At 57.4% G+C, this 21,087-nt stretch overlaps 1 protein-coding gene across 3 annotated transcripts; it reads left to right on the forward strand.

Annotated features, from left to right (window-relative positions):
- Positions 1-2,389: 2,389 nt before the first annotated feature.
- Positions 2,390-17,920, forward strand: VEGFA (vascular endothelial growth factor A). 3 transcript variants are annotated; one of them, NM_001003175.2, is given in 8 exon segments: positions 2,390-2,732; positions 5,785-5,833; positions 9,087-9,283; positions 10,067-10,143; positions 10,471-10,500; positions 12,403-12,474; positions 13,622-13,753; positions 15,995-17,920. In NM_001003175.2, coding segments are annotated over 8 exon segments (645 nt in total). In that variant the 5' UTR covers positions 2,390-2,666; the 3' UTR covers positions 16,017-17,920.
- Positions 17,921-21,087: the final 3,167 nt, after the last annotated feature.

Here is a 21,087-nt window from a genome sequence, read left to right on the forward strand (position 1 = left end):
CAGATCTGGATGAAAAATGAGACTGGTTTGGTCCCTCTCTCCCCTCAGGTATCAGAGCCCCCTCCTTGTTCTCTGGGGGAACCTGGGAGCTGCTGGGTCAAAGCCCAACCAGGAATTTTTCTAGGCTGGTTCCTATATGCCAGGGTGGGGTCGGGGGCCTTGGGGAGCACTCAGGGAAGAGCAAGGCAGTTGGGGAGAGGGGGCTTTGAAGGGAGTGGTGGTGGGGGGTTGCTGGAGGAAAGAGGAGAGAGGTTGCCAGCCAGGAGAAGTAGGCAAGGGATCCTGTGGGGGCTGGGGGTCCTGAGAAGAAACCCCAACTCTGTACAGAAGATGAGCTGAGAGCCTGGGCTGGGGCCGATAGAAGCCTTGGCCCCCAGCCTGGTGGGAGCTCCGGGCAGCTGGCCTACAGACGTTCCTCAGTGTTGGTAAGTAGGTTTGAATCATCACTCAGGCCCTGGCCTCCATCCGCCCCCACCAGCCCCCTGGCCTCAGTTCCCTGGCAACATCTGGGGTGGGGGGGAGAGCAGGAACAAGGGCTTCTGTCTGCCCGGCTGCCTCTCCCTTTGGGCTCTGCCAGACTCCACAGTGCATACGTGGGCTCCAACAGGTCCTCTTCCCTCTGGGCCACTGACTAACCCCAGAACCACACGGCTTCCCATTTTCAGCCCTACAAACCTGGTGCCAAATAATTTTCCCCAAGGAAGCTTTCCTGGACACTTCCCAAAGGACCCCAGTCACCCCAGTCCGTTGGCTGTAGCTCACTCTGATGTCAGCAGGCCAGATGAGGTCTCCAGATGGGCACACTGTCCGCACGGATACACCACGCCTCCTGCACCCAGCATCGGGCTCTCCGCACTTGGGTCCATTGAGTCCCTAACATGCCACTGCGTGGGGGGTCAGGAATTCCCGCGACGAGGGGGCAGCCTCCCTCTACCCTCCTCCCGAGGCCCATTCCCTCTTGCGCCAGAGCTGGGGCGTGCAGGCAGCAGTCACTAGGGGGCGCTCGGCTACCACAAGGTTGCTGGGTGAACTTGGGAGAGCAGCGTCTGCGTGAGAGCGAGGACGCGTGTGTCAGTGAGTGTGTGTGTGTGTGTGTGTGTGTGTAGGGGGGCGGGCTGAGAGTGCTGGAGTGGGGAGAAGGCCAGGGGTCACGCCAGGATTCCAATAGGTCTGTACGTCCTTCTTCCCAGCCGTCCCCGTCCGACTCGTCGCCCGCCGCGGCCCCCCCTTCCTCCAATATTCCCAGTAAGGAAGGGATAGCTCTGGAGCCCCGGCCGCACAGAACCTCACTTTCCTGTTCCCTTCCCCCAAGGCCGCGCGGGCGCGTGTGTGTCTGGGCAGAGGGGGGCGGGGGGGCAATTTTCAGGCTGTGAACCGGGGAGGGGGTCGAGGTCCCCTTCGCTCGGGAGGGAGGGCAGGCTTCGCTCCACGTCCCGGGGGAAGGCCCGAGGGGCGCGCGGGGCAGTTGGCGGAGAGGCTGGAGCCCGGGCCCGTCCCCGCCCCCAGGGCGTGCCAAGGGCGGGTCCGGGCGGGGCCTGCCTTGGTTTTAAGCGGCCGCTAGTGGTAGGAGCGCAGAGGCTTGGGGCAGCCGGGCTGCGAGGAGGCCGCGGCGCGGGGGGCGAGTGGAGCCGGCGGCGGCGGCGCTGGGTCGGGAGGCAGCGGCTAGGCGGACGAACCGGCGGGGTCACCGGCCAGGGGTCTCCGCACTGGAATCCGAATTCATTTATCCAGGGCTTACCCTCCTCCTTTTTTTTCTTAAGCAATTTTAAAACCCACATTCTTTCCCGTTTTAATTTATTTTTTGCTTCCCATTCCCCGCTTAAACCGGGCCGACCGTTTGGGGGAGATTGCGCCTTTACTTCCCCAAATCACTTCGGATTTTGGAAACCAGCAGAGAGAAGAAGGAGGTAGCAAGAGCTCCAGAGAGAAGTCGAGGAAGAGAGAGAGAGAGAGGAGAGAGAGAGGGGGAGAGAGAGGGAGACGGGGTCAGAGAGCGCGCGCGGGCGAGCGAGCGACGACAGGGCAGGGGCAGAGTGAGTGACCTGCTTTCGGGGGTGCCCGCCCGAGCGCGGCGTGAGCCCTCCCCGTCGGGACCCCGCACCGGACCAGCCGCGCTGACGGACAGACCGACAGACACCGCCCCCCGCCCCAGCGCCCACCTCCTCCCCGGCCGGCGGCCGAGGGTGGCCGCGGCGGCGAGCCGCGGGCAGGAGCCGGAGCCCGCGCCTGGAGGCGGGGTGGAGGGGGTCGGGGCTCGCGGCGTTGCGGTGAAACTTTTCGTCCAACTTCTGGGCTGTTCTCGCTCCGGAGGAGCCGTGGTCCGCGCCGGGGCAGCAGAGCCGAGCGGAGCCGGGAGAAGTGCGAGCCCGGGCCGGGAGGAGCCGCAGTCGGAGGAGGGGGAGGAGGAAGAAGAGAAGGAAGAGGAGAGGGGGCCGCGGTGGCGACTCGGCGTTCGGGAGCCGGGCTCATGGACGGGTGAGGCGGCTGTGTGCGCAGACAGAGCTCCAGCCGCGCGCGCGCCCCAGGCCCCGGCCCCGGCCCCGGCCCGGGCCTCGGCTCCGGGAGGAAGAGGAGCCCGCCTAGGCGCCGAGGAGAGCGGGCCGCCCCGCAGCCCGAGCGGGAGAGGGAGCGCGAGCCGCGCCGGCCCCGGCCGGGCCTCCGAAACCATGAACTTTCTGCTCTCCTGGGTGCATTGGAGCCTTGCCTTGCTGCTCTACCTCCACCATGCCAAGGTAAGCGGCCGTGCCCACCGGGCGTCGCGGGCCGCTGCGAGCGCCTCTCCCGGCTGGGGACGTGCGTGCGAGCGCGCGCGTGGGGGCTCCGAACCCCACGCGGGTCCTTGCGCACCGGGCGCGCGGCTGCCCCCTCGATCCTCGTTCGCGTGGGGGGAGGGGGCGCGCGCTAGGTGGGAGGGCACCGGAGAGAATCTCGCCGCCCACGCGGGCCCTGCCCACCCACTAGAGTCACCGCACGTACGATCTGGGCCGACCGGCGGAGGGCGGGAGCCGGAGGAGGAGGCCGAGGGGGCTGGGCTTGCGCTGCCGCGGGCGGCCGAAGTTTGCCTCTGGCCGCTGGTCCCCGACGAACTGGAAGCCCGGGCAGCGGGGGCGGGGGCCGGAGCCCAGTGGGCAGGGGGGTGCCCGGACCTTGGACCAAGGGAGGGCAGAGAGCGTGGAGGGGGCAGGGCGCGGGCGAGAGAGGGGGGTTGCTGTCACTGCCGCCCGACCTCTCGGGCCCTCGCCACGAGTTTGGGAAAAGTTTCGGGGTGGATCGCCGAGGGGACCCCCGGTCTCCGCCGGGCCACCTGCGCCGAGGCACCCCCGCCCGTCCCCGCTCGCGTCCCGCTCGGTGCCCGCCCTCCCCCGCCCGGCCGGGCGCGCGCGGCGCGGAGCCGATTACATCAGCCCGGGCCTGGCCGGCCGCGTGTTCCCGGAGCCTCGGCGGCCCCGAGCGGGGAGCCCCCGGGCGGCGAGCGGCGCCCCTCCCCCCGCGGGCCCTCCGCGGGAAGGTGACCTCTCGAGGTATCCCTAGCCCGAGGTCTCGGAGAGCCACCCCGCACCCCTCCCCGCCGTCCCCAGCCCCTAGCCCCTTCCTGGGCGAGGACGGGTTTCTTGACGCCCCTTCCCCACTTCCTCCCTACCGCGGAGAGAAGCCCCTGCCACCCTTCGGTTTTTCTTTTTCCCTCCCCTCTGCCGAGAAGAGCCGCGTAACCCCTCTCCGACCCCAGAGGCCAGGGAAAGGATGATCGCTGTCAGAGGTCAGGGTGCAGGGGCCCACTCCGGTGCTTTGTCAGACTACCTAAAGTCCCGACTTGGTGACAGTCTGCTGCGCTCCCCTCCCCCACACTTCCGAGCCCTGCTTTAGCCTTTGTGGGGGGTGGGCTAAGGGAGGATTCAAGAGCCTCCTCAGTCCACTTTACACTTTCTGGAAAAATGGCTTAAAATTTGCCGTGGCATGGGCATTGTGGGACTAGCTTCCTCCTCCCTACCCCCACTTTAGGAAGGAGCTCCTGCCAGCCTTGCAAACACTTTGTCCTGGTGAAATGGGGTGTTGGAGCAGGAGCAGGTGGTTTTCTGGAACTCCAAAACTTGCCCACCCAACTTGCTTTTCAGAGCCACTAAGGGGTCCTTCATGCTCTTCCCTTATGCCTTCCCTCAGCCACGGAGTCCCCCCTTGAAGAGAGGTAGAAGGGAAATGGGCCGGGGTCCCTGCTGCCACTCTGAGTGCCTCAGACCCTGGCACAAAGGCCTTGGCTCCCGGCCTCCAAGGGGAGGGGGGGGGGAGGGAGGGAGGGAGGAGTGGCCGCCTGGCCACAGTGTGACCTTCAGAGGCCCCCAGAGAAGGGCACCTGGCCCCTCCCTGCCCTGAACAGCCTCTCCCAGTGCCCCCTGGCCTTGGAGGGGTTTATATTTCTGTCCCCTTTCCTCGTTGGGGCCCAGGAGGAGTGGAGGGCATAGGGAGAATTTTGGCATTAGGCAGCCAAGGGGTATCCTGGAGATGGGCCAGGGCCTAAGGTGGAGACCCCCGGGGGTCCCCGAGGGAGCCACAGCGGGAGGCTGCCCAGCTGGGATCCTGGAAACTGTTATCTGATCTTGGCCCTAAGGGGCAAGGCTGGGGGATCCGGCGTGTATTGGGGCTGTGTGGGAAGGAGACAGACAGACAGACTTTGTCAGTGGGGTCTGCACTTCCGTGGGCTGGTGTACAGTTCTGCTGCCCAGGATCTGCCCCCAAAGAGGGGCAGGTGGGGTGGGCAGCTGGTAAGAACCGAAGGCCCTCTGGAAGGCCTGGGAGAAGCTGTTGCCTGCTAGGAGCTGTCAGGTCCACATGGTTGGGCATGTTGACCTTCACAGCTTCTGGGGAGGGGAGAAATGATCTGGTGGGGGTGGGGAGGGATAGGAGGGAGAGGGGAGGCCTCAGGCCTGGGTAGTGCAGGGGGCCCCCTAGGGGCTAGGCAGTGCTAAGGCATAAAGGCTTTCCTGGTTGAATTTGCCGAAAGTGCTCAGCTCCCTGAGAGGGGCTTGGGATCCCCGCAGTCTGGCCGGTGAAGAAACTAGGGAACAGGGAAGGAGCTCAGTGAGGCTCAGGGCTTTGGAGATACATTCGGGCTCCTGGGAGGTCTGCGTGCTGGGAGACAAGGGGTTCTCGCCTCCCAGAGGGTTTTCTCCCTGGTTTTACCTTCTAGGCAACCTGTGGGTTTGCTGAATATACCTGAGGATATTTGCTGAGTATTCCGGAGGCCAGAGGAGTTTGGGTGGGGGAGGGTGGTTGGTGTCCTTCGGTCCTCCGCACCCCCCTCGTTCCCTAGCACCAGCTCACCCTGGTATTTGTCATGTCAGCAGGAGAAGGTCACCATGCTGTTCTTCTCGCCCCCTGTCCTTCCTTCCTGCCCCAGTCCAAATCTGTCCTCCTATGTGACCTTACTACTTACCCGTGGCTTTGGACCAGGGAGTCAGGGGAGCTGAGAAAATTCACTGAACTCAGCAATGGGCTGGTGGGGGGTGGGGAGGAAACTGTGGGGAAGGGGTGGGCACCTGGACAGCACAGCCTTCTAGTATTTTCTTCCTGTGTTTTCGGTTCTCCAACCCCCAACATCTGGTCATTCTTTCTCTTCCTTCACAACTGGAGCAGCACAGGGGTGGTGGGCACGCTCTCTGCTGTGGGGAGCTGGGCAGATGCCTTGTTCCACTCAGAAGTCTTGGAGAAGCCACAGGCTGCTGGTCAGTGGGTGGCTGGGCCTCTGTACCCCTGCTCATGCCCATACCTTGCTCTTTGTTTTGTCCTCAGTGGTCCCAGGCTGCGCCTATGGCAGGAGGAGAGCACAAACCCCACGAAGGTGAGTCCCTGTAGCTCTGGGATAGGTACCCTGTCTCCCCTGTCTCCCCAGGGGATGGGTGGGGAGGCCTGATTCCTTTCTTTCAGGTCTGTGGGGGTAGGGGGTGGGGGAGGAAGGGTACTGGAATGGAAATCAAGAATGGAAGAGGGGAGCACCATGAGAGTAACCCTTCATTCTGGAGGACTCTCTTTCCTACTCAGGCCTCTGCTAGAATTAAAACTTGTTGCCTTTTCCTTCTGCTCTTCCCAGTAAAATTTTAGTTGGAGAGGGAGCCATGAGCACAGACCAGGAAGACAGTGTTCAAAGATCCCAGGTGTCGAGGGAGGTGTCTCTTGTCCCATCTGCCCCCAGGAGAGGATGGATATTCTGTGTCACATCCAGCCCAGCTCTGTCATACCTGTGGGGTCTGTGTGGAGGGGGCCGTGACCCTTGCCCGTTCAGCACACTGGCTGTACATGAGCTGGAGGTGCAGAGGGCCCAACCTCCTGAGACCCCCCCCCCCCCACAGTATGTACTCCTTTAGGAGGTAGGAGAGAAGGCCCTGCAGGCTCCCTCTGCCCTCTGGGTGGGATAGGTTTGGGTGCTATGAACTTCCCTTCTGGACCAGCAAAGCTGTAGCTCCCAGGTGCCCTGCCCCCTGCCCAACTAAGAGTCCACCTGCCTTTTGTTCCTCTGTGGTTTGGAGTAGGGATCCTCCCATTTCTCTAGGGAAGCCCTGGCTCCCCACCCACCCACCCAACTGAATTTGACCTCTGCTCCAAAGTAGGGGAGGAGTGCCCAATGCCACCCCCCCTAGCTCCCCACCTTTGAGGAGGCAAGGGCCTGGTCTTCCCTCCAGGCCAGTTTTCCAGACCCAAACCCAGTGTGGCCCAGGGTAGTGACCAAGGGCAGTGTTTACACTCCCTGGGCCAGTGGTGATGCCCAGCTGGTTCTGCTTCCCTACGCCCTAGAGCCCTTTCCTTGGCCCCGGGGCCTGGCTTCCCAGCCACTCCACAGCCTGTGCCACCCATAGGCTCCTGGATCCCAGGATATGATCAGCCCGCATAAGCCTCCTGGTGGTCTCTGTGGTCTGGGAGAGGCAAGACAAATGTTTTTTGTTTGCTGGGGAAGGATTGTCTTCAAGAAATAAGGAAAAGCAAAAAAGCTTGCTGTGGTAGATGCATGTCCATGGCCTGAGCAAAAGCAGGCCAGCTTTCCTTGGAGGCAGTGGCTGGGGTACGAAGGGTATAGGGGAAGTTGTCCCCTCACCTTCCTTCCTATGGCCTTGGGAATTCCAGGCAGCTTTTCAAGGGAATTCCTAGTCTGTGTCTTTTTACCCTTAGCTACCAACTGCCACGGCCCAGGCCAGACCTCTCTGCTTTCCTGTCCTGGGCTGGGCCTTGTGCCTCCGAAGCCTGGGCCACCTCTGTCCCCAGCCATGACAAAATGTCAGGTCAAGAATTCTTAGTCATCTTTGATATAGACTTGGCTTGAAAAAGGGCTTCTTCATCATTTGTACTCTTTTTGACAGAGCTTTACCGTAACCCTTTTGAGGGTGGAGGAGAATTCTGTGCCTGTTGTCTGCATAGGGGACGTAGACCTCAGGCAAGGCCAGGGACTGGCTTGGGAGCTGCCCCCTGCTCTCCTTGCTGTTTTCACACCTATGGCCTTCCCCTCCCTTGCCCTCAGCTCCCCAAATTCTCCTCAACCCACCGATTGTATACATGCCCACTCCCCCGAGGATCGTCTTCCTTCACCCTCTGGAGGGAAGAGGAGACTCAGCTATAGTTTCTGGGGAGAGGTAGGCTAGGGGGTTGCACTTCAGATGCCTTGGTGAGGTTCCAAACTTTGTGTTGCCTGGGCTGAGAAAGAGCGCTTATTCTCGGGGGGCCGGAAACAGAGACAAAACCCCAAATTTCGGTCTCAGTTTCGGTAGCGATCTTTAGAGATCCACCCAACCCACTACTACAGATGTGCAGTGTGAGGCCAGAGAGGGAGGGACTGGCCCAAGGTCACACCAAGTCATGGCCAGGGTCTGGACCTCTTCATGGGCTGGATGCTGCTGGTTTCTGCTGTGTGGAGGAAAAGCATTTCAGGGAGAGGATTACTATGTGGTAGTGGTTGTGTGTGTGTGTGTGTGTGCACGCGCACACGTGCTTGTGTGCACCCTGGAGTGGGACAGGCTGGGCCATAATTTAGAGTCATCACTCCAGGTCCTGAGTGTCTCTTCCCAGGAGCCCCGCCTCTGTGGCCTAGAATTACCCCTTCATGCTCCAGTGCACCCCAGGCTCCATGGCCAGCCTGGGAAGCTGTCTTTACCCTGCCCTCCCTCCAGATCAGCTTCTAGAAATGCTCCGTGGCTGCAGTGGCAGCACCGTTTTTTCCATGATGCAAGCAGTTTGCCCTCTTGGGCGGGGTTATCGGTGGCTGGCAGGGCCTGCATAGTGTGCCCACCCACTGCCACCTGCTGATGCCAGGCAGGCCCAGCCCCTGTGCTGGTGTTCACCGTCTCCCCAGCCCGTGTCTGGGGAGGGGTCTGGCAGGTGGCGAAGTGTCCCCCCCACCCCCACCATGCTTCCACATGATTTGCCTTGGGAAGGCTTTGATGTCAGGACCGATTTTAACTGTACCACTTAGTGGAAGTGCAGCCTTGGGGCAAATTCCTCAGCCTCTCTGAACCTCCAGTTCCCCCTTTGTAAAATGAGGTTCCTACTGGAATGTCATAGTGTCATGTGGGGAGAACTGTTGGCGACGAAAACTGTGGACTCCTGTACACAATGTCCAGCAGATACTAAGTCCTCATTAAATGGTTGTTGGTATAGTGGATGGTATGGCAGAGGTTGTAGGGAAACAGGGAGTAGGTTTGCCAAGCGGGCTCTTCTTCCTTTCATGGGAAACTCAGACCACCCCCCAGCAAGGGTACTGATGCCTGAATTGTCCTCTGGCCTCAAGGTTGACCTGGGAGTTGGCTCAGCTGTCATGACAATGCAGGGGGATCAGATGTGACTGACCATCTCCCCCAGAACCTGACAGCCTCATGTGATCTTTGGAATAAAACCAGACCTTCATCAGTGCCGGTAGTGGAAAGCTTAGGGAAGGCTGTCAACCACAGCGGGAGGGACTTGAGCTAGAGTTTTGGAAGGACTGACTGGCCCAGTAGTGGGTACCTCTCCCAGGGAACCCCGAGTGGTTGCCCTACAAGGCTGGGTGGAGAGAGGGGCTGGCCATCTCTCACGTGACCTGCTGGCCTCATGTCTCACCCCGTCCCATGCAGTGGTGAAGTTCATGGACGTCTACCAGCGCAGCTACTGCCGTCCCATTGAGACCCTGGTGGACATCTTCCAGGAGTACCCTGACGAGATCGAGTACATCTTCAAGCCATCCTGCGTGCCCCTGATGCGGTGTGGGGGCTGCTGTAATGATGAGGGCCTAGAGTGCGTGCCCACTGAGGAGTTCAACATCACCATGCAGGTGGGCATCTGTGGGGAGAGGGGGTGGGAGCGGGCTGAGATGTGGGGAAACAGGTGGTCCCCAGCCCTTTCCTGGGCAACTCTTCAGAGAAGGAACCAGGCTTGCCCTTTGCTTAGCTCCTGCCCCTGAGTCAGTCAGGGGGAGGCATGAGGAGTCTTGCCCTCTTGGGAGAAAAAGATGCCTGAATTTCCTGATCTGGGGTTCCCCACAAGTCCCTACTGCCACAGTCCCCTCTGTGACCTTTCCCCCTGGGCTCAGAAGGAGCTGACACCTGTGACAGGAGCCCCTCTCTTCTTCTCTTGGAAGAAGAGGGCCCTTACTCTTAGGGGCTCTGTTTGGGGTGCCAGATGAGCCTGGTACATGGAAAGTTTTAAAAGCCAGTCATTTGGTGCTGCCCAGTGACGGGACCCATCTCAGCCAGGATAGGGTCGGAGGGAGCTCTGACACCCCAGGGAAGATGGCTCTTGGGTAGCTGCTAGGGGTCAGGGGAAGGCCTAAAGGGGATGAAAGGAGGGGAGGGATGGGGACTGGCAAGAACCCAGGACCTGAATTCCCAGCCTGGCCAACCCGTGCAGAAGAGCAGGGGCTCCTTGAGGTCAGCAGGGTTGGGAGTTGGGGTGGGCCTGAGGCTCTTTCTGGGAGAGCCTCTGGTCCCTTCTGCTTCTACCACCCTCCCCTGCTCAGTAGAACCCCTGGGTGCTGAGTGGCAAGAGCCACAGGGTGTCCCATCTGGGTATGGCTGGCTGGGTCACTAACCTTGTGATCTGCTTCCTTTCCCTCTAGATTATGCGGATCAAACCTCATCAAGGCCAGCACATAGGGGAGATGAGTTTCCTGCAGCATAGCAAATGTGAATGCAGGTGAGGATGGTGTCACGGATTCATTGGTTCAGCAGAGCGGCGGGAGGGTTAAGCATGCCCCACTTGTTAGCCATTTCTGCCTTCCGTCTGCCTTCCAGCTGATTTTGGGCATTTTAATTTTACTGCACTGTGCCTCAGTTTCTACATCTGTCATATGGGCACAATAGTAGTACATATCTCATAGCACTGCTGGAGGGATTAAATGATTTATGTTACATTAAGGGGATTGAAACTGCATTGATAAGTCATAAATAGTATGGTGCTACTCCTGTTAGCATCGCCATCTGAACCTCTTTCTGTTTTGTTCTTTTTCTCTACCTGCTGCAGACCAAAGAAAGATAGAGCAAGGCAAGAAAAGTAAGTGGCCATGACTTTAGCTCCTCTCCCTCTCCTTGGCCAGTTATCTTGGTTTGGGGCTCTTGGATTCCTCTGTCAGGGGGTCTGATGGCTTCATTGGGTGGGGGAATTGGCCTCATGAAGAACTGGTGGTGGTAGTAGTGGGATGGAGCAAACTCAAGGATTATGGCTCTTGAATTAGGGGCAAAACCCAGCCTGGAGCCCGGAGCTTCCTTTGAAAGAGACGATACATTCCGGGTCTCCAGGTCATTCCTGTCCAGGACTTGCAGTTTTAGTGTGCCAGAGGGGGTGGGTACTAGTCTCCCGTCACCCACAGCAGGGAAAGGGTGAGGGTGGCAGAGAGGCCAGCTTTTGCGTGTCAGAGGAAACGGCCTCTTGTGGTGGTTGCTGTGGTGGTGCAAATTGGACTCGGGACTGGCTGAGGTGTTTTCTTGATGATACCCTCCTGCAGGGGTGAGGCAGGCCCGAGCCACTCAGCCCTCCTGGCCAGGGAGGAAGGAGTTGACTGTTGGTCCTTTTCTGAGGCTTCTAGTTGCTTAGTGTGGCCGGTTGGGTCAGAATGGAGCAGGGGGTGCCGTCTGGGGGCAGTGAGCCTTCAGGACCTGGTGAGCAGCTGGCCGGGGTAGGGGTGTGTGGGGGACAAGCCTGCAGGGAAAGAGAATGAGAGAGAGCACCTGTGTCCTTTCCTCCCCCTCACCATCCTGTCTGTTCCCAGAGCTCTGGGGGACAGAGAAGCCCTAACCCCTTGCCTCTTCCCTAAGTCCCCAGCTTCCAAGATTGCTATGGCTCCCAGAGAAGTGATTTGGGACAGTAGGCTCAGAGAGAGAGAGAGAGAGAGAGAGAGAGAGAGAGAGAGAGAGAGAGAGTGTGTGTGCACAACGCGCACGGGCACAGACCTTTCTTCCTCCAGTGCTTTCTCCTAGAGAGAGCAGACTTGCCCCTCTCACTCCCTCCCCTCTTATTTCTTCCCTTGTGGCACACATTCTGGGCATCCTCTGGCCTGGCAGGTGTGGAGAGTGCTGGTTCCTTGGAGGAGAACAGGCTTCAGCCTGCCCCCCCTTGCCTGTTTCCCAAATGCCTGCTTTGCCCACAGGGAGAGTGGGGGGCTCGCCTGGGCTCGGAAGAGAGTCTGGTGAGATGGTGTAGCAGGCTTTGACAGGCTGGGGAGAGAACTCCCTGCCAAGTGACGCCCAGGCCCCTCCTCCCGTGCCTCCCTAACTCCCACCCCACCCTACCGCCTGCCTGGGGCTCTGAGGACACCCATCTCCACCTCTCAGCCCAGGTTATGGCCGGGCAGGCTGACGCCTTTCATGTGCCGCCCCTGGTTCTGTGCCAGCTCCCAGTGTAGCTGCTCTCCCACCCCGGGATTGGCAGAGGCAGGAGCCCGGAAGGGACCCCTTTGCTACTATACTTGGAAATGAAGGTGGAAGGTGCCCGAAGCACAGCCTGGACGCTCTCCTGCCCCCTGCCCCGCTCCCACCCCCATTTAGTCAGGTCTCTCCAAACTCTGGCCTGCCTTTTACAGCCCCCGGCCTTCAGGGTCAGACTTTTACGGGGTTGCTGGCCAAAGAGCCTGCGGACAGGGCTTTACCCCCTGCCTGGGACCGGGAGCTGCTGCAAGCACCCCGAGCAGGCCTTTGGGTCCTGTGTCCCCCGCTCACCCTCCGCTCCCCAGCCAAAGCATTGTCAGTGGCTGGGTGGGCTACCCCAGGGTGGCCAAAGGGAGAAGAGGGAGCCGTTGAGCGCCTGCTGCCCCGGCCTGCGCATTTTCCTGGAGTCTGCCAGCCTCCTGATGCCTCGTTGCAGGGAGTGTGCCCTGAGCCCTATCCTCCTCGCTGCTTCTTGTCCTTTCCCCTTCCCCCTTGCTCTCTCTTTGTCTGTCTCTGTTTTTTTATTTTCCAGAAAATCAATTCGAGGAAAGGGGAAGGGGCAAAAAAGAAAGCGCAAGAAATCCCGGTATAAACCCTGGAGCGTGTACGTGGTGCCTCCGCTGTTTCATTGCCTGGAGCCTCCCTGGCCCCCAGTCAGACTCCCACCGGCGGGACCCCCTAACCCTCCCCCCCCTCTGCCCCCCCCCCCCCCCCCCCCGGCTCTTCTGGCTCTCCCCACCGCCCCAGTGTCTCTCTCTCACTCTCACTCCACTAATTGGCACCAGTGGCTAGATTTGGTGACGGCGTGGCTGGTCCAGGGTCGGGTGGGGTGGGGGGACAGAGTGGACCTGGAGGATTCGGGGTGGGGACTCCGGCTTGGCTGGGCACCGCCTTTCTCTCACCTACTGGGCACTGGTGGCGGGCCCATTTGGCGCGGGTGCCGGGCACTGGTGCCTGCTCGCCCGACTGGTTTCCACTGCTCTGGGCTTTTGCACTTGTCTGGAAGCAGAGGGTGGTGGGGAGGGCAGACGTGGCGTGAGGAAAGGGCGCGAAGGATGCGAGGCAGTGTGTTGTCAGCGGAAGGAGGAGAGATTGGGTGGGGTCAGGCACCGTATGGCAGTCCCTCCTCGTGGCCCTGGGGCCTCTGGAGGGGAGCCTGCTACTCTGGTTCAATCCCCGGCCCCCACATAAACCTCCCTTGAGGTCTGGAGGCTCTTCCTCTGGGTTGGAGGCCGTGCTGGGCGTTCTGGTCACCAGTGGCCTGGCTGTGGACACCACCTTTGGGCTTGGCTGGCCGTGATGCCCTACTTCAGTCTGTCCCTGGTGGTGGGGCCTGGGCGCGAGCCCTTGCCCATGGGGAAGGTGGCCCTGATTGCCATCCCAGCAGGTGAAGGAGAGTCTGGGTGTGCTCTCTCTGGGGTGGTAGCTGTTGGGGCCCTGTGGCCCAAGACTTGTTCTTGTTCCCATGGGACAGCTCTCCCCCTTCCAGTGGTCCTCTCCTTGCACTCTGCCCCTGTGTCTGCCTCTTCCTGCAGGCAGGCTTCCTAGCCAGTGCTGCCTCTTCCTGCCGCGCGCTCTGTCTTCCGCTGCAGCACTTGGATCCTTCTAGGGCATGGAAGGGTAGGGGGAGCAGCCAACGAGCTGGGGGGGTGCAGCTGCGGACTGTTAGAGGGTGTTGCATGTTTTTTTTTTTTTTTCTCTCTCTCTGCTGACGCTCTAGCTTAGATGTCTTTCCTTTTGCCTTTTTGCAGTCCCTGTGGGCCTTGCTCAGAGCGGAGAAAGCATTTGTTTGTACAAGATCCGCAGACGTGTAAATGTTCCTGCAAAAACACAGACTCGCGTTGCAAGGCGAGGCAGCTTGAGTTAAACGAACGTACTTGCAGGTTGGTTCCCAGAGGGCGAGCGAGTCAGAGAGAGGGGCTTCACACAGAGATGGGGAGAGAGAGAGAAAGAGAGAGAGAGAGAACGAGCTCTTGTGCACGCGCATCCGAGAGGGGCCAGCTGCTTGCTCGGCTTCTAGCTACCTGCCTGGTGATTGATGGCTGCCTTCTCTGCTCGCGAGGCCCCTGCGGTGGGCGGCAGGCGCTGGCCTGGCCTGGCGGGGCCTGTTCAGAGGTTGCCCTGGTTGCCTGAGGGGGTAGACTGGTGTGGCTTCATGTGATGGTGTGGACGCAGGCTGAGTGTTGTGTCCTGTGGTCCCGCGGTGTCCTGTGGTGGCTGTTGGTCCTGACGTTGTTATTACTACCTTGCTACTAATATCGAGGGCCCTTCTCGGTGTGGGGGGTGCTGCCGTCTATAAAGCTTGAACACCCTTGGGGGCCTGGCCACCACCCTCTGAAGTCTGCACCGCTTGGGGTTCTCTTCCCCTCAGGGTCTCTCATGGGGGCAGGGGGTGTGTCCCTCTTAGGCTGGGGTCCCCCAGGGCCTGGGCTCCTGCTGTTGGTTTAGGGCGAGTAGGAGATTTAACATTTGGGGACACTAGATACTTTTAATACTCCAGTACCCATGGTGACAACCCCAGACGGCCCACATAATTCCAAATGCCTCCAGGATGGACGGGTCGGGGGGCATGCCCTCTTTCCTGACATTAGATTGTGAACTCCTCCAGCAGAGCCTGGCTTTTATTCACCCGTGTGACCCTCCAGGCATCTGTACCTCTGTCCTTTGACCACAGCGAGGCCTCAGAAAGTGTCGAGTATGTAAGTGAATACATGACTGAGGTCAGGGGATGAGGTCAGGAGCACAGAGCCGTGACAGGTTGGCTGGCAATCTTTTGATGCCTTGAATGGTGTTTATACCCGCCTGGCCTTTGCTCAAAGGCTGGAAGCCCTCTGGGCCAGCCTGTTTCAGCCAGGGAGGGGGGCTTATATGGGGATTCCCAGGCAGGATCAGGGTGCCCCCAGCTAGTCCAGATGCTCCATTAACAAAGTCCTTGGAATGTGGCTGCCTTCCCCACCCCCACGTTCTGTGCCTCTTGATGTTCAAGGGATACCGGGGACCAGGCCCTGGGGTGTTGGCATGGGCTTCTGTCTGTCTTGGTGGTACGTGCAGATAGGAAGTGTATGTGAATGCTGGGCTTGGGCTCTGCCTAACACTAGGGCCCAGTGAGGGGTCTCCACGTGTCCTGGGGGCTTCGGAGAAGGTCAAGGATTTATCATTCTGGGATTTTGTGGTGATTATTTTGCAGAGAGACTGGGACGGGGTGTGTGAAGTGACCTTGGGGCTTCTAGAAGTTACCCCAACCTCCAGAAACCGCCCCCCGTATGGAGGAGTTTCAATACCCCAAATTGGGGGCTTAGGATCCCCATTCCCAGGCTCTCAGAAGGGCAGGGCCTGCTCTGACCTCTCACAGTAGAGAAGGTAAAAGACCATCAGTCCCAGGGGCTGGGGCATGACAAGACAGTTATTGGAGTCCCCTCTGCTCCAAGAGGAGCAGCACAGTGAGTGATCGCCTCTCCCCACCACAAATGACACAGCGCATGTAAGAGGCAGCCTGGTACCCGGGGCCAGCCGCTGCCAGCCTGTTGGAGAAAGACGAGGCCCTAGCCAGGGCCTGGAGGGAGGGCATGGTGACGGGAGACGTGTCCCTCAGCGCCTTGCTGCCTTCCACTCCCTGCCCCAGGAGCAGACCCTCCCTTTCAGCCGCCGGAGCCCTGGGTCAGGGTGCTTTCCCCACCCTCTTCCCCATGCCTGTCCCACAGGCAGAGCTGAAGCATGCCTTTCTGCAGGGGCTCTTGCCTAACTAACTCGGCTCAACTCTGGTCACCATCAGCTCTTAAGTGTCAAGTTCTTTAGTACGTGTTCATTTGTCGCCTATGATGACATGTCCCCACGTCCTCATCTTGTCTCAACTAGATTGTAAGCTCTAAATGGCAGTGGGAACCCTGAATGCAGCTCCTGCTCTGGCGCCTTAATCAACCCATCCCCCCCATCCCTGCTGCCACCCATGGGCAGGGGCCGGCTCTCCCCTCACATTGGGCTTCTTGAGGCAGGGCCATGCTTTTGCTGTCATCTCTGCAGCAGGGATTCACAGCAGGGACTCGGGCCCCCAAGATGGGGAGGCTGCCTGCCTCACCACTGTGTCCCCGTGCCTGGCCCTAACCCCTGGCCTCTGATTCCCACAGATGTGACAAGCCCAGGCGGTGAGCCGGGCTGGAAGAAGGAGCCTCCCTCAGGGTTTCGGGAACCAGACCTCTCACCAGGAAAGCCTGATTCAGAATGACCGCTACAGAAACCACGCCGCCGCCACCACCACCACACCACCATCACCAGAACAATCCTTAATCCAGAAACCTGAAATGAAGGAAGAGGAGACTCTGCGCAGAGCACTTTGGGTCCGGAGGGCGCAACTCCGGCAGAAGCATTCCCGGGCAGGTGACCAAGCACGGTCCCTCTTGGAATTGGATCGCCATTGTATTTTTCTTGCTGCTAAATCACCGAGCCCGGAAGATTAGAGAGTTTTATTTCTGGGATTCCTGTAGACACACCCACCCACATACATACTTTTATATATATATATAAAATATATATATAAAAATAAATATATATATTTTATATATACGTAAAATATATATATTCTTTTTTTTTAAATTAACATTGCTAATGTTATTGGTGTCTTCACTGGATATATTTGACTGCTGTGGACTTAAGTTGGGAGGAGGCTGTCCCCACCCAGATCCCAACAGGGAAGAGGATGGGAGGGGAGACTCTGGCATGATCTTTTGGTCCCTCGTAGGAAGGCCAGGGTCCCCTTCCCTGCCCAGGAACGTGCTTGGCCAGGGCACGGGGGCAAATTTGGCCTGCTTTTGGGGACACTGACAAACCCAGCCCTGGCCCCAAGCCTCTACCCCGAGTCAAATGGACAGACGACAGGTACAGGGACGAGGACACTGGCTCTGACTAGGAGTTCGGGGAGCCTCAGGACACTGCTGTACTTTGAGGATCCTCTCCACATGCTGCACGGACGGGCATCTTGCCCCCAGGGGCACTGCCTGGAAGATTCAGGAGACTGGGCAGCCTTCACCTACTCTTCACTTGCTCCTGACAAGCCCAGGGTGCCGCCAACAGAGGTCTTGGCGAAAAGAAGAGAGACATTGGTGGAGGAAGGGCCGCCTGGTGGCAGCTTGTCCTCCGAGGGAAGGGCCCCCTGCCTTGGCCATCTCCCAGCTCTCCTTCCCTGGTGCAGCCCAGGAGGGCCTGACGTCCTCAGACCATTGAAACCACTAGTTCTGTCCCCCCAGGAGACCTGGCTGCGTGTGTGTGAGTGGTTCACCCTCCTCTGTCCCCAGACCCGACCCTTCCCGCGGCACAGAGAGACAGGGCAGGATCCACGTGCCCACCATGGAGGCAGAGAAAGTGTTTTATATACGATAATTATTTAATATCCCTTTTTAATTAGAAATTAAAACAGTTAATTTAATTAAAGAGTAGGGTTTTTTTCAGTATTCTTGGTTAATATTTAATTTCAACTATTTATGAGATGTATCTCTCTATTGCTCTCTCTTGCGCTCTTATATGTACCGGTCTTTGTGTTTAAGATTCATGTTTCCAATCTCTCTCTCCCTGATCGGTGACAGTCACTAGCTTGTCCTGAGCAGATATTTAATTTTGCTAACACTCAGCTCTGCCCTCCCCTTGCCCCCGGCTCCCCACCACACATTCCTTTGAAATAAGGTTTCAATATACATCTACAGACTATATATATATTTGGCAACTTGCGTTTGTGTGTATATATATATATATATATATATATATATGTTTATGTATATATGTGATTCTGATAAAATAGACATTGCTATTCTGTTTTTTATATGTAAAAACAAAACAAGAAAAAATAGAGAATTCTACATACTAAATCTCTCTCCTTTTTTAATTTTAATATTTGTTATCATTTATTTATTGGTGCTACTGTTTATCCGTAATAATTGTGGGGGAAAAAGATATTAACATCACATCTTTGTCTCTAGTACAGTTTTTCGAGATATTCCGTAGTACATATTTATTTTTAAACAACAACAAAGAAATACAGATATATCTTAAAAAAAAAAAAAGCATTTTGTATTAAAGAATTTAATTCTGATCTCAAAGCTCCTCCTGGTTTCTCCTTCTCCATTGGGTCTTTGTTCCAGACTCCCTCCTGCTTCCCCCTTTCGGGAAAAATGGCATTTGTCTTAGGTCCGGGAAAGGAGTCCCAGGTATGTAGGCAATGGAGCAGCCCACCTTATGTGTTGGGGCCCACAGTGCTCCAGTTCTGGCTGAACTGATCCTGGGGGACCCCATCTACCCTCTGCCATGACATGGGGGGAGGGGCTCTGAAATGGGGGAGGGAGTGTCTTAGGAGCCAGGGCCTGCCATGAGCAGTTCTGCCTTCAAGAATCACTTGATCCAGGCCCCGTCCCTTGGTAGAGGAAGGAACCGGCCACACGTCTCATCTCGCTGCCCAGGGTACTGGAGAGGGCTGGGTCTGGCTATGGGGCCTTGGCTGCATCAGGTTGGGAGCGGTAAGGGGGTGCTTATGGGGACCTGTGTCCTCAGGGTATAATTAAGTTTTACATAGTGGGTCCTGGAGTTCCTTGAGCCCTTGGAAGATGGATGCACAGCTCTGTTTGCCCCTGAGAGGGTTCCCTGCCCCTCCTTGTTGGGTAGGCCCTTCTCTCCTGTGGTCCTAGTGAGGGTAGAAGCTATCTAGGTCTTTGGCATTTGTGAGCAATGCTTCCAAATCCACTTCCTCTTGCCTTTTACTCCCTCAAACCATATTTATTGGGCCAGCCACCACGTTAGGGCAAAGGATGCTGTTATAAATAAGACGATTTCGCTCCTCAAGGATCTGGTGAGGGTGGGTGGCTGAGGAGTCACAGAAACGATAAATCCATGAATAGAAAGATACGTAAAATGTGAGGGAGCATCTGTTCATCTTGAGATGTATCGGGGGTGGCAGAGTCGGGGGTTCTTGACATTACCTCTTGGTAGCCCCTTAAAGAATGGGTAGGAGAAGATAGAACTGGGAGGAGGGGGGTGGTTGAAGAAGATATTCCAGGCAGAAGGGGCGGTATGAGCAAAGGTATAAGGGGGACTCTCTAGTGGGTGGTGGTGAGGAGTAGAGGCAGGGTTAGCTCACAGGGAGCTTGCAATGCCATGTCAAGAGCTTCTGGCCTATCAGAGATGAGCAACAATTGAGAGGTTTTAAAAGGAGCACCCAGTAGTGTGGCAGGCAGGAGGCAGAGAGGCCAAAGGGAGGCTGTTGCATCCCTCCAGGTGGAGGTGCTGAGGGTGTGGTGGCGACTTCTGCCTCTCCTGGCTACACTGTGGGGACGGGAGGCAAGGTCCCTGACCCTGACTGAGCATTTGGTCTAGTAGGCACTTTGCACCTGCTGGTTCTTCCATTGGTTAACACGGAATCCACACCACAGCCCTGTGTGGTAAGGACTCTTGTCATCCCAAGTGGGTATTTGCTGGAGCCTCCAAACTGGCCTCCCGATTCTCTTACCCTCACCCCCCCGCCTTAAGTTGATTCTCACACCATAGCCAGACTGAGCCTGTGAATCTGTGGGCCAAATCATGTCACCATTTGGCTCAAAACAATGCAGAGACTCTATTTTACTCAGAGAAAAAACAAAAGTTCATACGATGGCCTGGAAAGGCCTTGAACCATCTGGGCTGTCTACCTCCCTGGCTCTATGACTTCTGACCACTCCCTTGGTCACTCAGCAACAGTTACTATGGCCTCTCTGTTCCCAGACTGTGGGCTCTCTCCCACCTCAGGGCCTTTGCACTGGTAGTCTCCTCTTCCTGGAGCATCTTCTAGACATGGCAACGTGGGGCTCTCTTACCTTCAAGTCCTGTTACCTTCTCAGGGCAGCTACCTTGGCCAGTGTGTTTACAATTGACACTGCTTCCTCACTCTGCACTTGGATCTTCCTTCTCACCTCCCTTCTTTTTCCCCATAATATGTGCCATCATCTTCTCACCCGTTCTAGAATAGCTGTGTCCAGTAGAGCTGTCATGTGAGCCACACATGTAATTTGAAATTTTCTAGGAGTCAGATTTAGGGAGATAAAAAGAAACAAGTGAAAATAATTTTAATAATACATTTTACTTAACCCCAACATATCTAAAAATACCATTCCAGCCTCTAATCTCTATAAAAACTATTAAGGAGAGATTTCCCTTTTGTTTGAAATCTTTGAATCTGATGCATTTTTTAAAAGATTTTATTTATTTATTTGACAGATTGAGCACAAGCAGGGGGAGCGGGAGAAGCAGACCCCTGCTAAGCAGGGAGCCCGATGTGGGGCTCGATCCCGGGACTCTGGGATCAGGACCTGAGTTGAAGCCTTAACTGACTGAGCCACCCAGGGGATGCATGTGTTTTGTTCTTATGGTGCCTCTCAGTTGGGAGCAGCCACGTTACAAGTGCTCGCTATACACATGTAGCTAGTGGCTAATATTTTGGACAATGTAGCTCTAAAGCTTACTTTCCCTTTTGTCTGTCTCTCTGCCCTCCACCTCTGACCCCACTAGAATGCTGGCAAGGTGCGGGCAGGCAGAGATTTTTTTCTGTTTCCTTCATTGCTGTACCTCCAGCTCCTAGAACAGTGCCTGGAACATAATACGTGCTTAATTAACGTTTGTCAAATGATTGAAATTGAGAACCTGAGGCCTGGTGACTGAAGGGTTCATCCCAAGGTCATGGAGGTGGGTGAGGCCAGCAGTGGCAGTGGGGGTTGGAGGGGGCTCGCTGACAGGAGGAGACACTTGAACAGGCTTGGACAAGGAGGGGACTCAGAGCCAGCAGTAGGGATTAGGGACAGAGAGGCCTCTCGGTCAGTGCCAGGCACCATTTCCCCCTGCGGATGGGGCTTATGGTTTCTGCTTGCCAGTTGGGAAGTAGGAGGCTCAGAGAGGGCAAATAACGAGCCCGAATTTATGCACAGCCAGGAAATGGCCAAGCCAGAATTTAAACCAGCTTTCCAGACTGCAGTTCTAGTGCTTGGTCCACCATACCGTGGTTGCCCCGGGGCTAGGGCAGAGCATCAACAAGTAAAAATGAATTGTCTAGACTGAATACAAACAGCCAGAAGAAAAGTGGGACAGGGGGAGGATGTGGTGGTGGCCAAACCCAGGGCTGAAATCCAGAGTCCCCAAGTGTGGTAAGGCAAGGCAAGAGATGTCTCCAGGGGCTGGGGCTTGTCAGTGGAAGATCCGAAACCTAAGCATG

This window comes from Canis lupus, chromosome 12 (assembly GCF_011100685.1).
Source record: "Canis lupus familiaris isolate Mischka breed German Shepherd chromosome 12, alternate assembly UU_Cfam_GSD_1.0, whole genome shotgun sequence".
Lineage (NCBI taxonomy): Eukaryota > Metazoa > Chordata > Mammalia > Carnivora > Canidae > Canis > Canis lupus.